At 42.6% G+C, this 18,128-nt stretch overlaps 1 protein-coding gene across 5 annotated transcripts in view; it reads left to right on the top strand.

Annotated features, from left to right (window-relative positions):
• macrod2 (mono-ADP ribosylhydrolase 2) overlaps nt 1-18,128 on the top strand; it is a 313,061-nt gene that overhangs the window by 169,701 nt on the left and 125,232 nt on the right. For all 5 annotated transcript variants that reach the window (XM_088352058.1, XM_088352061.1, XM_088352059.1 and 2 more), the window contains exon 5: nt 4,530-4,646. In XM_088352058.1, the coding sequence (XP_088208184.1) occupies nt 4,530-4,646 (117 nt within the window). The remainder of the gene's footprint in view (nt 1-4,529; nt 4,647-18,128) is intronic.

Consider the following 18,128-nt stretch of genomic DNA (forward strand, 5'->3'; position numbering starts at 1 on the left):
AAGCGCTTCAATTGGAGCGTGAAAAAGGTGTCCCGACACCAATTTTGAGTAAAAAAGACCCCAAAATGTCGCCAAACATCCTCCCGGAGAGGTTTGACGGGCATCTCGGTGTTCCCCGTCAGAGAAAAGTCCAGCCGGCGAGACGTCGGCGTTCCCAAAATAAAATCCGAGAAACCTTTCGGGGCTTTCCACGGTCGGGGTCGGGCTCCGTCTCGTCCACAGCTGTCCGCTTTCTTGGTTTTACCGTTCCGGGAAGGGTGGCGCCGACTGTCAGGGTCTTTGAGGCGGCTGCGCAGTGCCTTGAAAGCAAAAGGCATTCTCCTTGATTAAAAATGCATCCAGCAAACGTCGGCCGCCTCCCCGACACCAAAACGCCCGTCAAACTTTCATTTTGATTTATCGGCTCGGGTTCGCCGAACGTGTCAAACGGAATCCAAATTGAGTTTGACGTCGCAAAAACAACAGAAAGGAGAAGAAAAGTCTGTTGAACCGACATTTCAACAAAACCCAGAAAGGAAGAAGATGGATTGTGGGTTTTCTAACTGAACACAACAATAAAGAAAACAGGACACGGTAGAAACACTCCCAGGCATGGATTGGGGGAAAAAGTATGTATGACACGGTGAGAAAACACGGGATATGCTAGAATATAAAAACTCGCTCCGACCGAACAAAACATCAAATCCCTCAAAATGAACGAATACACAAATAGATGCATGACAAAGTACATTGCAAAATGCACGACAGAATAAATACTAGATAAATGACATCAGATGTCAAAATGCATGACCAAGTCAATCATGGAATACATGAAAAAATAGATACTGAAATAAAGAAATGACAAATACATAATATGGTACAACAAAATAAATGACAAAATACACACACGGAACTAAATCAATGACAGATCGCATATCATATCTGCATAATGGCCCGGGGTTCGATGGGCATTGTACTTAGATGTGGTTGTTGGGGCTGTGTGTATCATCAGGGAGCCACTAGGGAGTGCCAAAGAGCAGTATGGCCACATCCGCATGCAGCTTCAGAGATGCGCATAAAAGCAAGAGTTTATCCATCGAACTATAATTTGTTGGGGGGTGCCTTGACACCAAACCTAGCTAAAAACACTCCCAAAAACCTAAAGCATAACCGTGTCAATGTTCAGCAAAATCGGTTCAGCCGATTTATAGCCTATAAGCTAGATACGAACAAAAATCGGGATTTTTTTTAAGGTTAGATTTATATAGGGTGTAGTAATATAGGTTTTTAACCGAAAAACCAGCTAATGGGAGTGTTTGCCTACCCTTTCCATAAAGTGAAAAGATGATAAGGCGAGTTGACCGTATCCCGGGGTTGTACCGTCTTACGTAACCCGTTTAATTGTATTTTGCACGAGTCGCGTACGAGTTCAACTCCGCACGCTATCATTATGCAAATAGCTCTCTCCCAGGCTGCAGCGGAGGGCTTTGAACACGTTGTCGATTCCGAGCGCGTGCGGAGCCCCAGAGGAGCCGAGTGTCAAGTATTCGGCAGCATCCTTCTCCATCGCCGCGGCGACGCTGTCAGTCGCCGTGACGATGTCAGTCACCGAGTCGTCGACGCCGACCGTCGTCCTTCGCTCCCTTAAAGATGATGGATAGCATTTTTTGGGACGTGGCTCCAGAAATACCCGGACTCTGACCCTCCACCGCAATTGACGTCTGCTACCAGTGACCGCATAAGAACTCGAATTTGCGAGACAAGATCAGTCTTTTTTAGTCCCGTTTTTTCCGGCATAACTATTTAGCCCCCTTGAACTTTGTGACTTTTTGCCACATTTCAGACTTCAAACATCAAGAAATAAAAGTGTCATTTCCTGTGAAGCATCAACAATAAGTGGGACACAATCATGAAGTGGAATACACTTTATTGGATATTTTCAACTTATTTAACAAATAAAATAAGAAAAAGCGGGTGTGCGTAATTATTCAGTCCCTTTACTTTCAGTGCAGCAAATTCTGTCCAGAAGTTTAGTGAGGATCTCTGTATGATTCAATGTTGATCTAAATGACTAACGATGATCATTTGAATACACCTGGGTGTGCTCAAGTCTCTGTATCAATGCACCTGCACTGTGATAGTCTTAGAGGTCTGTTTAAAGCGCAGAGAGCATCATGAAGAACGAGGAACACACCGGGCAGGTTCGAGGGGGCCAAATAGTTTCGCAAGCCACTGTGAATATTCTCATATTCATTACACAATTTGAGATTATCCAAAAAAACTATGGATTTAAAAAAAAATGATTCAATAAAAGCATCATTCATTTCATGCATCAGCACTTTTTTTGTAAAATACACGGGCAGACCCTGGCGTTGGTCTTTCAATCACTTTTAAAAAGTCTCTATTGATATTTTTTGGGAGAGTCCCGAGAGCAAGGAATTACAAGGGGCAGCAGTAGCTCAGGAGGTAGAGCGCTCGCTTGGGATCAAGGGATCCCAGTTCGAATCCCGGCTCGTCTGTGTTACATGTGGAAGTGTCCTTGGGTAAGACACTGAACTCCTAATACCCCAATAAGCAGGTTAGTGTCTTACATGGCTGCAATACAAGTCATTGACTTGAAAAGCGCTATAGATCATTCATTTCTTGCATCAGCACTTCTTTGTAAAATACACGGGCAGACCCTGGCTTTGGTCTTTCAATCACTTTTAAAAAGTCACTTCTGATATTCTTTTCAGAGAGTCCCGAGATCAAGGAATTACAATCATCGAAACCGGAGCATTTACCAGAAAATGTGTGTTTTTCAAGCGATTCAGAAATGTTGAAGAACTGTCTTACTTGTAGTTTTTGACATTCATTCATGAGAGATAAAGGGGCGGAGCCTTCCTATATACTTAAGTAAAAATCTCTTGAGACATTCGTTTTAGAGAGCACGGAATTACAATCATCTAAACGAGAGCCTGCAGTTGCACCTCTGTGGTTGCTTGAGAGAAAAATGGCTGCACTCTAACTATTTTTTTTTTAATTTGAACAATAATCTATATTCTTTTCAAGAAGTCCAGAGAGCAAGGAATTGCATTTTTGCTCTTGTCTTGATTGTTGTGTCAGATCCTTTGAGAGATAAAAGGGTAGAATCTGGCTATATTCTTCAAATGATAAAAAAAAAACAAGATCAGTTCTTTTTGGAAATATGGAATAAAATGAAGCTCAGAGTATAATAATTAGGTCTAAGATACCTGTTTTTGTCCCGAATGAGCAGCACCTTTCGAAACGGACAAGGTCATCATCGGCTTAGTCCGTCCGTTCCGGTTCCTCCCCCGATCCGGCTCCTCCTCCGACGTCCGCGGAGGACGTATTTCCCGAGCTTCTCCTCCGAGTGATTGATAAGGTCCTCCCGGAGTCTTGTCAGCCTTTCAGCGGAGGATAATTCACATTTCTATCTTCTTGTCGTCCTCCGCCAGACGTGCCATCCGTCAGCCAAAATGGCCGCCCTAACACGCTCAAATTAGAAAAGCTAGCAATCGGGACGACCGTGGGACACGCTGGGAAAATTAGAATATCGAACGGGTGACTTTTCCTCTCACCCTTAAAACCGTTTTTGTTCATTATTTCACTATATTTAAGTAGAGAATCTTTGATTTGATGTAATCAAATGATGTCGTGACGTATCGATTGATTTTGGTTGTAATACGGTCTCTACATTGTTCTAAGTGGTGTTCTGATATGCTGTTGAGGGGGAGGCCTTGAATCTCCTGCAAAAACCGGTCCGAACGGGGTTTTGGGCACGTTCCATGACTTTTTTCCTTTCAAAGCGCACCCATCCCCTCTAAAAACAATAAGAAGCCTTTTTGTCAAACTATATTTTTATCTTTTCTTTTTCGTGTAAATGAAACGATCAGTTAATTCTGCTCGCTTACAATAAAAAAATGTGGTTTTACTATCGGACACCTGCAAAGGGGATGGCACAGGATGCCAGTTTGTTATTTTGACTATGATGCACGGTTCATTTCCACTATTGGGCAATCACGGTGCCGTTCTTTCGACCCACTCGCGGAGATTTCGATAAAAAGAATGGAGCTTTTAAAAAACAAGTGGGGAATTTTGCATCTTGAGGGGTTTTTTACGGTCCTCTCCGGTTCTCCTTGCAATATCAAGTTCACTCGTGTCTTCTCTCCTTTTCAATTATAAATATATCCCAAAAAAACTCATCTCAACTTGCTTCACTCCCGCCATTGCTTTTCTCCTTTAATCTCCAAACCCCGATGTCGATTCGAACGGGAGAAAACGTTGCCGGTCCGATCGGAGACAATTGTTGACAGGCTGCCCGAGCGGCCGCAGGGATTACAGGAAGAAGAGTCTCATTTTCGCCCGGTTATTAGATCCGGGCCCGGCTAATTTCATTCCGAGCTCCGTCAATATTTACCGGCAACGATGGGCGACTCTCCCGTCTCCGAATGATCGACGCGAAGACAATAAGACGACGTCCGAGGCCGTCTATTTTTTTGTTTTCCCGTGCTTTTTGCTTGTCCGACGCCATGTTTTCTGTTTTTCAGTGGACGGTTGCATCCACAAAGCCGCCGGCCCTTGTCTCTACGACGAGTGTCAGACGCTCAACGGCTGCGAGACGGGAAAAGCCAAAATCACTTGCGGATACGATCTTCCGGCCAGATGTGAGTACCGAATTCCGGGGCTTCTTTTCGATTTTGCCATTTCCGAGCACCGCCGTGTGCTAACCCGCTGCTACACTCGCCGGTCACGTCCTTTGTGAACCTCTAACGAGGAAAGTTCCAACAATGGCACTTAAGGTTCCTTAAAGTCGACGGCTGCAGTCGGCTTTAAACGAGTTCCCATGTATCGACGTCCGTAGTTGTCAATGGCAGTCAACAAATTCGGGTTTTTGGACATAGGCAGCCATTGATGGCAGGGAATGAGCTAAGGTTTGTCGAAGTCAGTCGCCGTCAATGGCATTCGACGGGTTCTGGTCTGTAAGTTCGCCTTGATTTCAGGGAATGAATTTGTAACGTCCGTTGCAGTCCATGGCAACGAATGTTTCAGGTGTGTTGCTAATAAGAGAGCTCAGGTTTGTTGAGGTCTCCAGCTGTCTACGCCATGTACGTTTGTAACCATTGATGGCCCGAAATGCGTCTGTTGTCCTCTATAACCCTCGACAGTGACGAATGGCTTTAAACAAGTTCCGACGTATCGACGTCCGTAGTTGTCCATGGCAGTCAACCGGTTCAGGTTTTTGGACATAGTCAGCCATCGATGGCAGGGAAGGAGCTTAGGTTTCTTGACGTTGGTCGCTGTCAACGGCATTCGACGGGTTTTGGTCCGTAAGTTTGCTTTGATTTCTGGGAATGAGTTTATTGACATCCATTGCAGTCCATGGCAACGGATGTTTCAGGTGTGTTGATGCTGGATCTATGTCGATCTCATGTAGGGAGAGCTATTTTCAAGTTGGCTGATCACTAAATAATACACCAAGCATTTTGTCTTATTTTTACAACTAGCTAGTTGGAGAGGGAAGGGCCGGACCTCCTCCTTTGGCCGTGCTCCTTACTCTGAAGGGCCCGTCTTCCCCAACTGCGTTTATTTAGATAGAACAAAGACGGAGAAAGAAAGAAACGCCCCTTTGGGCAGTAGCAATATTTGAAAAGGAAACGTGATAGCATCTGGTTTAGAGGTACACATTCTTCTGGGGAACTCGACCTTACAGTTGACATTGATTGTTGTCAAAATAAGAGCTCAGGTTCTTTGATATCTACTGCTTCGTTGAGATCTACGGCATGTACGTTTGTTACCGTTGATGGCACAAAATGCGTTTGTTGTCCTCTATAACCCTCGACAGCGATGAATGCTTCAAGTTTGTTGACCTCGTCCATTATTTTCCATGACAATGGAGGAGTTGGGGTGCATTGACAATGTTGGGGAGCTCAGGTTCATTGATATCTACTGCGGTCCACGTCAGTTTGTAGCTTTAAGCCAAATTCCAAGTGCGACAGGCTCTTTGCTGTCGACGACAATGACCGAGTTCAGGTTTGTTGACGTCTTTGAGTTCCAGCGCAAGAAATGTATATTCATATTTCATACGCCGGCGCCTCTCATGCATACATTCATGTCGACCGTGCCTCTATTTCCCACCCATCAAAGTCATCCTCCAACTCCTTTTATTTTTTATTTTTGTCCTCATTTTGCAGTATATTTAGAGAACAAGTGAGCATGTTTCGCTAAACGGAATATACTAGTTGCACCTCCACTACTGCAGGTGGCAGTAGTGCTTACTGTCTCATATATTTTATTTATACTGGAACCTTAACTTCACCTCCACTCTAGTAGGTGACAATGCGGCTCTTGTTTTTTATGAATCTGTATTTTTACCTTGCAGTTCTCTACATTAAAATGAGTTTGAATATTTCGGTCAATAGAACAAACTGTAATTGCACTTCCACTACAGTAGGTGGTGGCGCTGCTTTCCTTTCCTCATATGTTTTATTTGTATAGGAATTCTAATCACACCTCACACTTCCTCTGCAGCGGGTGGGATTGGTGCTCTCATAGTCTCATATTTTATTTTTGTTTTTTAAATTTATATTTTATTTTGTATCTTTCATTTTTGATCGTTTTTTCTTTTTTTCCTTTGTATTTTATCTGTAATAACGCTATATGAAGAAAATAGTTGAGCATTTTTAGCTAAATAAGAATAACTGTAATAGCACCACCACTACAGTAGGTGGGAGTGCTCATCTTGTTTTCTTATTTTTGAAGTATATTTTATCTGTAATATAGTGCAGATATATCTTCATTTGAAAAATATCTAGGTTGGGGGGGAAATCCATCCCAGTAATATGGACTTTTTAATGCAGCTATCATTGCTTACGTGGTCGCTAACATTAGCATTCGGCAATGCTCACGAGATGCGAAACATTGTAGGTGCCGACACATTATATACCATATTAGCACGAGCTATTCTAACGAGGCTAGCATTGAAAATTCAGGTGCTAACATTAGCGTTTAGTGATGCAGATAGTTGTGGGTTAAAGTGATCTCATGTAGTCAGTATTTCTGGCAAGACTGATGCTTTCTACCATAGTAGCATACGCTATTATAATGCAGCTAGCATAGCTAATTCCGGCACTAACTTTGGCATTTAGCAATGCTCACAAAATGTGAATGAGGTTGGGTTACATTAAACTCACGTAGCTAGCGTCGCAGACACGGCTAATGTCATCTACCGCATTACAATTGCTCATTTCAATGTATAGCATATTCTAATGCAGCTAGCATTGCTAACTCGGATGTGAACGGTTGTGGCTTAAGTTTACCTCACGTAGCCAGCACGCTATCTCCCCTATTAGCATAAACTAGAAGTTGTAAGTCTGACTTTGCTGGTATATTTTGTTCATTCTTTACTTGACACGTTTGCTCATGTTTTTGTGAAATTTGCGAGGGACCGTGTGATTAAAAAAAAACTTCATTCTTGCACATTATTTACTGTGACAAACAAGAATAATGTGAATAAAGTTAGCTTGGAACGGGAGAGTCTCTAAAACAAAGTTTTCTTCCCAGGGTGCTGCAAGATTGAGGAATGCAGACAAAATGATTTCCCCCCCGCCCTCCTTTGCTTCACGGCCCCTTTATCTTTCTTTTTTTTGCAGCGATTAGAAGTGGGCGCTGTTTACTGTAAACGCACCTGCGCTAATAAGAAGATAAGTTTTGCTAGCTGAAAGATAGCGCCCACCGCGGCCCTTTATTTACTCGGCACCGGGAAGGATTTCTTTCCTTTCGCCTCCAAAACTTTGTTCTGTTCTTGCTTACATTTTCACTTTGACGTTCAACTTTAAGAGGACCTTAAATACAAATTTCATGGCCATTTCATATCTTCAGTTAGGCTGATGTTGCTACTATTTTTCCTTGAAGCGATAAATTGTTTCCATCTGCGTTGGGAAAATATGCAAAATGGTCACAACTTTCGCTCCAAAAATGTCACTTTTTGTTACTTTTTGATGCTAAATATTCCAAACGTTGGATCATCGCTTTCAAGATTCTTGCAAATGAATAAACCATTATTGCTCATTTGGCATCTCATTAAAAGAGATCTCATCTGTAAATGCATTCTTCTTTTTTTGGGAAAATGATGGATCGCATACAGTGGATGAAAGAAGAGAAAGAAAGAAATGAAGAGCAAAACGAACTGCTCGAAAGAGAAGAGACAACGAGAGAGAGGCAGAAAGTGAGAGAAAGAGAACAAAAGAGGAAAAGGAAATGCAAGAGAGTGAAAGAAAGAAATAAAAAGTGGGAGCAAAAAAGGGAGAAAGTGAACAAAAAGAAAATCCAAAATATAAAGGAGAGAGAAAGAAAGAGTGGAAAAAGGAGATAGTGGGAGAGATCAAGAAAACGATTGGAAAAATAGAGAGCAGGCAACACAAGTGAGAGAGAGTGTAAGAAGCCTCGTTTTTTGCGTGGATTTAAGCGTTAAGTTTGTATAAAGGCTTCTATCTAAATGATAATCCGAGTTTTGGGCTCCCTCCCCAGTAAGCCCCCGCCAAGCCCGTCATCGTTCCATTTGCTCATCGCGATTCTTCAATCGAAAGGAAAATAAATTGGCTACCCGATCCAGCACGGGATGCCGAAGAGAGGCCAGATGTTTTTGCAAGCATTATTGGTGGGGGGAACGCGGGGGGGATATTGGGGTTGGGGGGTTAACCCCCCACCGTCCTCTCCCGAGGAACCCAGCTCAGCTCCTTTTTTCCGATATTTGTTTTTTTTTTTCCCGGAGGCTAATTTTAGCCTATTGCGTAAATTGCGTAGCGACAGCTGCCCGACTGTCAGACGGACGGACGGCGCTCCTTCGTCACCCCCCTCGACCAGATGGATGGATGGATGGCTGAGTACGTGGGGGGTCCTCCTTGTGACGGATTGAATAAACACCCTGGGAAAGAGGGAAAAAAATGAATGAAAGCTGGAGGGAGTGACAAAGTAAAAGAAAGCGTGATAGGGCAAGAGAGAGCAAGAGATAGAAAGAGCAAGTGACATGAAACAGAAATGGAAGACAACTTCATAAAGCAAAAGAAAGTGAACGAAAGTGAAACAAGGTGTCAAAGAAACCGAAAGAGCAAAAGAGAAAGATGGCAAAATGAAGCAGAAATTAAAACAAGGGAAAGAAAGTAAGAGGCATCAAACGAAAGAGCAAAAAAAATAGAGGCAAAAAGATGGGGCAAAGAGAGCGAATCGAGAAAGACCGGGGGGGAAAAAAGCGAAAGAAACTAACAGAAATCGAAAGAACGAGGGAGAAATACAAAGAGAGAGAGGCACACTGAGTATGATGGAGCAAAAGAAAGAGAAGGAGAGCATAAAAAAGCGGAAAAGAGGTAGAGAGGAATAAAAAGAGAAAGAGAAAGGGACAATAGATTAAGAGACCGGGAGACTGAGAAAGAAAGGAAATACTGACAAAGAAATAGAATAGAATAGAATAGAATAGAATCTACCTTTATTGTCATTGTTACAAAATGGGTTAACATATTGTGACAACGAAATTGGGCATGACACTCCAGTTTTACACATTCACAGTGATTGCGTGTGAATACAACAGAGTGAAATCAATTAAAATAGGAGAAAAGAGAGAGAGAGGACGCAAAAATGATGGGGCAAAATTGTGAAATGGTGAAGAAAAGAAAGAAAGAAATAGGGAAAGTCTGGAGCGGGACCTGAGGGAAGGTGTCTTTTTCTTGCATCCGAGTCGCAAAATGGCAGCACTCCGCATCTGGATTGAAAAAGACTTCAAAATAAAAGCTATCGCTTAAGCCGTTGCCGTGGCGACAAACCCCATCGGATACGAAAAGCCCGAGACGTCATAAACCGGCGCCAGTCCATCGAAGCTGACTTTTAACACGAGGCTATCGAGGGTGTCCTCTCGTAACGCGCGTTTTATTTTGAAATTTTACGAGGCCGGTTTTTACGCCGCCTCGCGTCAAGAAAAGTTTTCATAAGCCGTCTTTTCGTTGACTCGGAATCAAAAAATAAAAGGGAGTTGATGAAGAAGGCGCTCCCGCCGTGCCGTTTCAACAGCCGATGATGCACGACGCCTTCGTTGTTGTCGTCTTTGATGTTTTGCTCTTTTTCTCGCTAAAAAATGTTTCTTCGACGCTTTAAGCTTTTACCCTTGTAAATCATCGTTTAGGATTTACGTGGGGAAGAAAATACCTCCCGATAAAAAAGGGCGTCGGCGGAATGAAAAGTTATCCGATACAAGGACCACGAAGCGTTTTTGATCCTTCAAAATAAATGATTTGCTATTGCTAGCTTTTCATCTTCAAAGATGAAATCAAATCGCGAGTCGTGACGAATATCGATTTGACTCTAGTTCACTTTGATTGAACTCATTGAAACGGCGCCATCTCCTGAGCTCGAGTCGAAGTTCAAGTCGACTCGGCATTAACTCGGGCCAAAACAGCATCGATAGCTAAGCTAAATCAAAGTGAGCACGGCTTAGACTCAATGCTATGCTAAGGTCAAAGCGAAACCAAATCTTGAATTGAAATTCGTTTTCACTCAAGTTTAACTCGCGTTAACTCAGTGTTGACTCACGGCATCGCCTCTCAGCTAAAGTTCAAGCCAAATATAAGAGTAACCTCGCCTAAACGCGAGTGTACCTTGTGTTAAATCAGTTAACTCCTGAGCTCAAGTCAACGCTAACTCGAGAATCAATGTGAATTCAGCAGTGTCCTGGCCTAAGTTGAAGTTAAATCAAGAGTTAAAGTCAACCTGGCTTTTAACTCAGGTGTGTCAAAACAGGGCTTACTCCTGGAAATCCAGAGGTAAACTTAACCTTGCTTTCATTCAAATCACTGTTCAAAACATATTACGGTCTGATGATAGATGGAAAGATACTTGATTCATCTCATAGGGAAATTCACACTCCCAGCAGTATCATTTTGTTGTTTATGAACAGATCAGCAGGATGGCCTCGGGGTGCTGTGTTGTGGTTTAGCAACAGCGGAGTGGATGAGGTCACACGCTAGGCCAAAAGTTGGACGTCCCTGCCGCAGATGGAATTCTTGGCGCCCAGGGTTACACCGCTTCGTGTTCACGTAGATAGCGAGTCCGCCTCCTCTCGGCTTCGCGCAGGCCTTTGGGTCTCCGTCTGCCCTAACGGCGTTGAAGCCGGGTAGCTCCGCGTTAGCGTCCGGGATGCTAGACGTGAGCCACGTTTCCGTAAAACACAGAAAACGACACTCTCTGTACGCTTCGATGTTTTTCATATTTTTTGAATCTATATGTAGATACGTGTTACCCGTTTATCCGTAAATGAGGCTAGCTTCCTCTCTGCTATGTTTGTCCACTTCTCCAAAAGAGGTGTTCTGTTTTCATCAGCGTCCACAAACGTCTTCTAGTAGGACGCATCTCTCTTGGCTGCTAACTCTCTCCATTTTTTTCGGGATACCTCGGAAGAGGAAGCGACGCTTTTACGGACGGGCCGAGCGCCGTCGCTCAACGTTTAGGAAAATGTATGGAGCGGGTGTCTGCTTCTGCTACTTTACGCCTCAAGGAGCGGGAATTTGGCTCCATTTATGTATTTCCTTTTTCTTTTCCTTTGCTTTTGAATGGATTGATGAGTCATTTGTATTTTACTCATTATTTTTGAATCAATGCATTAGTATGTTTATTCCTATTTTTTTTATTGACTATGTTTTTCAAAATATTTTGTATTTCAGGAGTATCCTTTTAGTGCACTTATGTTGATTTTTTTTTTGACATGAATTCATTATTTTTTTCTTTTTTAGTTTTTATTTGATTCTTGAATGAATGTATTGATTTCATTATTTTTGAATTTTCATTTTGATTTGTTCACATGTACTATTTTATTCAACTAGTTATTTATGGATTCGAATTTTTATTTAGGAACATTATACTGTTCATTATTTTTCATGTATTTTTTTCATTTTTCAATTAACTGATTCTTTTTATTCTATTCCTTTATTTTTCAATTTATTTTGGAGAATATTTCATTCATTATATATCATTATTTATTATTTTTCTTTTTTTTAGGTTTAAGTATATTTGATTGTATTTTTTTTATGTATTGGTTATTCATCTTGTTTTCTTTTTTCTTTTTTTCAATTTTGTATGCAATTTTATATCTTTTTATTACTTCAATTCATGTATTCATTATCATATTTTTAAGCGCATAATTAATTAAAAACATATATGCATATCGCAGGACCCTACCTTAAAAGTGAGAGGTGGCCAAAGTCAAGAACACGATGGCATTCTTGAGAGGAGGGGATTCCCAGCCCCCTCGCTCGACCCCCCCCCCCTGTCGAAAAAGGTGATGATGGAAACTAAGAATCTGGTGGACTTCTGCTTTTCTCAGACTGGATGTTCCTCCCTGCTTTAACGGTTCCCCACCTGAAGTTTGCTAGAGAGCACTTGGACGAGGCGGGCAGGAATAAACAAAAAGGCATTTTTCCTGACCTTTGCAAGCGTCATTTTTCTTCCGGTGACGGGCACAACCCTTGTTTTCCGAGGCGACGGCGGGACACGTCTCCTGGCACTTAGCGAGGCGCCGCGGGGAATCGAGCCGGGCGCGGAGGGGAAGCGGGTCGCTCCGGATCCACTTTCCTCCTCCTGCTGCCGTTTAACGATTCCCCCCCGTCTGCTGTTTCCAATGAGGATAGCGCGGGGCTAGCGTGAGGCTAGCATGAATAATGAATGTCCGCCACCTCCGGACCGAATGTCGATAGCGTCTCCCGCCAAGGAACCGTTCCCCCTCCCGATAAGACGCTACGGACGGCGATGCTATCGCTAGCTCCGAAGGTCGACGCCACGTCCTCCTCGCGGCGACGCTCGCGTTCCCCATGGTGGGAGAAATCGCCCGTTTCTCCTTGTCCTTGCCGGGGTTGACTGAAAATACCGAACCCAGTAGAATTCGGGAAAATCCGGCTAAAAGTCCATCGCGTGTCCTATTGTTTTCTCGTAAGAATGTCGCTTCTCCTAACATATGTCGTTTATTATTCATTATTTGAACAAAAAAAAACCATTGAATTGAAGATCTGATGTTTTTTCCTTTTCATTTGTATGATTTTATCAGGAAAACGAATGAGAAACCTATCTGAAGCATTGGCTACACATTCGATTCATTAGTGGGCCTTTTTGTGCGGAATTCAGTCAAGTCCTTTTTATTTGTTTGGCCCTTAATCACAAAGAGTCTCAAAGGGTTGCACAGGTTATTGCACAGACTATTATTTCAGACCATTATGACACCATATGCTGATCTGAAACCGACATGAGGGCAAGGAAAAACTCAAAAACCTCAACATGAAGAAAATGAAGAAAACTTGAGAAGGGACCGCACATTGTCTTTTTGGTGAGTATTCCTTTTTTATTTCCTTTTTTTGTTTTTACTGTTTTCTTTCTTGATTTTTAATTCACGGTGACTCTTTTTCGTAAGCGAATCGATAGATTTGTTTTGCGTCGTCGTATTAGTCTCCGTCCGGATTTTTGTCAATGATTATCACCAAAATGAAGACGCGATCGAGTTCCGCATCAATCTTTCCATCAATCCTCGAGAAACGCGCGATGGGTAGGCGGAACGGACCGGCGCCCGGTACAATCGAGGAATAGGCCACACGGACGTCGGCGTCCCGTCCGATGAAAGCCGGGCAAAGTGCTAAAAAAGGCCAGGGGCGTTCCGAGTCTTGTCTGACATTTGTCAAAATAGAGAAAAAGAAGCTTTCGGTTTGTTGCAGGCGCTATAAAAAAAGCAGTCGTTTTTTTTTTTCCTTTCTATATGCCGGCACTTAACAGTGACACGGCAGGACTGAAATATTTTGACATTTTCTTTCTGTTTCTATGAACATAAATCCAGCTTGATGGATGGCATTTAGTTTTCCCCGCGGCAACCGCTTCTTTAAGCGCACGTATTGTTGTTGTTTTTTTTGTTTGTAGGCAAAAGAAACGACTTGTTTGACGCCTCTACGATGTTGTTTCTTTTAGAAAAGCGTTTCATATTTCATTTGCTTTTTCCGCAAACCAGCCGCTGGCACCTATGGGCACATACTCTTAATTGCAAAGAAAAGGAAACGCTTTTCATTTTTGGATTTTTCCAAAGCAGTCATTTGTTTGGAATGAACAAATGACTGCTCTCTCTCTCTCCTTCTCCTTCTTCTCCTTCTCCTTTCCCTTTCCTTTTCCCTTTTCCCTTTTCTCCTCTCTCTTTTCTCCTCTCTCTCTTTTTCTTTCTCCTCTCTCTCTCTCTCTCTTTTTCTTTCTCCTCTCTCTCTCTTGAAAAAGACATACTGTGTATTCTATTAAAAACATAGAGTATCTACATTTATATAGTTTTCCAATGAAGGTTTTGTAATTGATTATTATTGTTATTTTTATTGGTTAAAAACAGACTTTAGGTGCACGCTCCCTTGTTGATTTGAAATAATAATGATAATGAAAATAATGTTGATATAGAGCCACACGTTTACGCGCATATAGTAATGTCGTTGATTTTAACTCATGTTCATTCGAGTATTTTTTTTTTTTATTTGTTTAATTTCCCTCATTCTATAATTCATCAATGGTTTTATTTTGAAGTACCCGGGCATACATATGCAAACTCTGCCTCCCCATCTCAGTTTCCCCTCCCGGCTTTCCCTGCGAAGCATTACGGAAGGTAAGGGCAGGGGGGGGGCGTGGTGAAAAATGTCGTCCGTCCTCGGAAAAGTCGTCCGTGTTTCGGGGGGGCGGGCAGGTACGCGGGGGTTCCGACAGGTGAGCAGCTGCTTTCTGGAGATGACTTGGTTAATAACCCCGGGCGGAAATTCAGAGGGGCCGGCGGAGCCTCATTAACCCCCGTCAACCCCTGCATCCGCCCCCGCCGACCCCCTTTCATATCTGCCGCAAAACTGTCATCCTTTTCCCTTTTTTCTCCCCAATTTCCATACCTCGTCCGAGTCGAAAGGTCGAGGCGCGTTTTCCCAGCTCGTTTGCCTCTCCTTCCAATCCCAAACTTGTGTTTTTTCCACGTATTCTTGGTAAATAAATCCGTTTTTTCCGGCGTGGTCGTAATTACGGAAGCCCGAGAGTGCTGAAACACCAGCGACCAAAAAGCCGGATTGTTCTGAAATCAAACGGCCGTTTCGCTAAAAAACAGGATGCCATCGTGGGACGTTACGGATGCGGATTATAATTAAAAAAGAATCCTGTTCCTCCATTGAAATAAAAAGTCAAAATATTCCATCGTGAATAAACGTTTAATGATTTTGTTTTAAAGTATAAAAAACATTGAGTCAAAACAGCTGTTTATAAAAATGATAATACGATTATGAAAGGTTTATTATGAGGATGATATTTCTAAATTTAAACTTATTGTGATCTTCAAATGTGATGCAAAAACTGTCATCGTTAGATTTGCGAGTCAAACGCATTTTAAAGTAAAAAAAAAAGGAATTAAATGAATGCATCCTATATCAAAAATATATGATGTTCCTTAAACAAAAAAATAGGTTATATTGAAATCAACTTTTTTTTTTTTAAGTATAATATGTACATCTACTTTTTGGAATAAAAAAAAAATGTTTAAAACAAAAAAAAGAAATGATGCGTTTGATGTTCCATGACCATTAAAAACTCTAAATCTGAGAATATTTCAACATCGGATCCGTTGATACTAAATGTATTATTTGGATGCACAGTAAAGACGTATACGTACGCATTTCATTGTATTTTTTCATCTTTTTTATCGATTGCATTTTGGCACTCTCGGGCTTCCGTAGTTTGTTTTTGAAGCCGCCGGGAAAAGCACCGAATCATGGAAACGTTGCCTATGATGACGATGCGGGCGGGGCCACGGGTTTGTTTCCTAGATGCGGGCGTCGTCATAAGTCGATTTCCGAGGTGAAGGTGGGGTCAAAGGTATGTTTCCCAAATGTGGGCGGGGTCATGAGTATCGTGTCCGTAGATGGGTCACGAGTATGTTTTCTCATTTGGGCAAGGTCACGATGAAATATCCTAGATTTGAGTCGTATGGATGGGACATAGATTTATGTCAGGTCATGAGTTTGTTGACTAGATGTGGGCGGAGTCTCACGTTTGTTTCCTGGATGTGGGCGGAGTCATATGGATGTTACTAAGATCTATTGTTACCTAAATATACGTAAGATTACTAGTTTGCTTACAGGATGTGGGCGGAGTCGCACGTTTGTTTTCCTGGATGTGGGCGGAGTCATATGGATATATTTTGTTTACAGGATGTGGTGAGAGTCCCAGGTTTTTTTCCTGGGTGGGCGGAGTCGGTCCATTTCCCCGACGCGGGCGGGGACGCGAGTCGATTTCTGGGGTCGGGGCGAGGTCACGAGCGTACGTCGGTTCGATGTCTGCGGCGATGGATTTCCCAGACGCGGGCGAGGCCAACCTTAAAAGGGATGAAAGCAAAGTCCCGCAAGGTGACACTTTCTTCTTCTCTCCGACTTTGCGGCGGCTTTACGGGGATCCCGAGCTTGAGCTCCACTTTCTTGATCTCGTCCTCGGAACGTTTCGGGACACGGATGACGCCGGCATTAACCAGAAAAGTCGTCAGCTTTTTTTCTCAGGAGCGGGTTTTTTCGGGCATCGAGATATCGGCTAAACGGGGTCGCCCGATGGAAACGGGCACGGTGAGCGCCCCCTTATGGAAATATCGGCTCGACGAGGCCCTGGCAAAAGATGCAAATGGGAAAAGACTTGAATTCTGGAATGCCATCGTTCCAAATTCAGCCTATTTTTCCACCTCGGGTTTTAACCTTAAAGGGATAGCGTGCATGATTTAGGGCCCACTGGTAAAAAATGAAAAACCAAACTCTTCATTAAAACAAAAGCTAAAATGCAAAGTAGCTTATAAAGGTGCATTTTTTACGAGACTCCAGAAATGTGTAGTCACTCGCCGTAAGATGAGGCTCGCCTGAAGGGAGTGGAGATCACTGTCCGCTACTCCAAAAAGGAAGGAGGGAAGGGCTGCTTCTCCTCTTCCTCAAAAGAAGAGAAAAATCTCCTTTCTTGTCAGACGTGTGCGCGAGAAAATGGATCCAACACTAAAAGTGGCTAGGAAGGTGAAAGTCAAACAGCGGCATAGTCACCGAACAGAGGAAACGCTTTCCCGATGAAAACGTCGCAAGGAAAACGAGAACGCCGCTTAAGGGCGGCCGATGCACTTTCGGGAACATCGTAACTGTACAAAACCTGGAAACCAACAAGAGCTACTATTACTACAAAGTCATACACTTTAAGAGAGATGATCGTTAGATTTTCCATTAGGAACATTGCAACTGCATACAAACCGGGAAAGTCGTGAAAGGGTTAAAAAGAAGATGGCATGATCATCACTGCACAAAATTTGAGCCATTAGCAACGTATGTTGGTGATCCCAAGGAACAAAAAAAGAAACTAAGGTGAGTATCGTTAAATGTGACCTTTAGGAACATAATAACTAAATAAGAGGGTCATTCCAAGTTAAGCAGACAATCCTCACGATATCCTAAGAAATGAGTCTCGACAAAATATTCGAGGACCTGAAAATCACCAAAAGGGTCACCGTGCGCTCCTTATTCACCAAAATGAACATCATAACCGCCTACAAATTGAGAAAACTAAGAGCGATTGAATTATGTCAAAAAGAAAGATCACATGAAGACAAAAAATAGTGGAACTGAAGCAGAAAATGGTTATTCATATTAAAATGTCATCAAGTTGTCTCAAGGAAAATGCTAACTGCGGACCTCTTGCCAAACTAAGAGTGTCTAAAAATGGTCATGGAAACCGTGTACAGTAGCTAATAAGATTCAACTATGCTCATTATAAAAGCCCCATTATCACAAGGGAGAAGAAAGAGACTGGGATATGTTGAAGTAGCACTATCACATTTGCCCAAGGAACATAATAACTATGTAAGACTGCACGATATAAGGTTTCAAGATCATTGGGGTAATGGGAACTGCCAAAAACCTGAAACTAAAAGTAGCCGATAAAGATAAAAACACAGGAGCGTAGTAACTGTATACAACTCAATAAACTGAGTAGCGACTAAACATCAGTCGTCTCAATAGACATAATGACTGTATACAAACTGATACGTTAATAGAGTCGAAAGTGCATCACATGATGACAAGGATCGGGGAGGAAAGTCATCT

Source organism: Urocampus carinirostris, chromosome 13 (genome assembly GCF_059441175.1).
Source record: "Urocampus carinirostris isolate Australia breed hairy pipefish chromosome 13, RoL_Ucar_1.0, whole genome shotgun sequence".
In the NCBI taxonomy this organism is placed as follows: Eukaryota; Metazoa; Chordata; class Actinopteri; order Syngnathiformes; family Syngnathidae; genus Urocampus; species Urocampus carinirostris.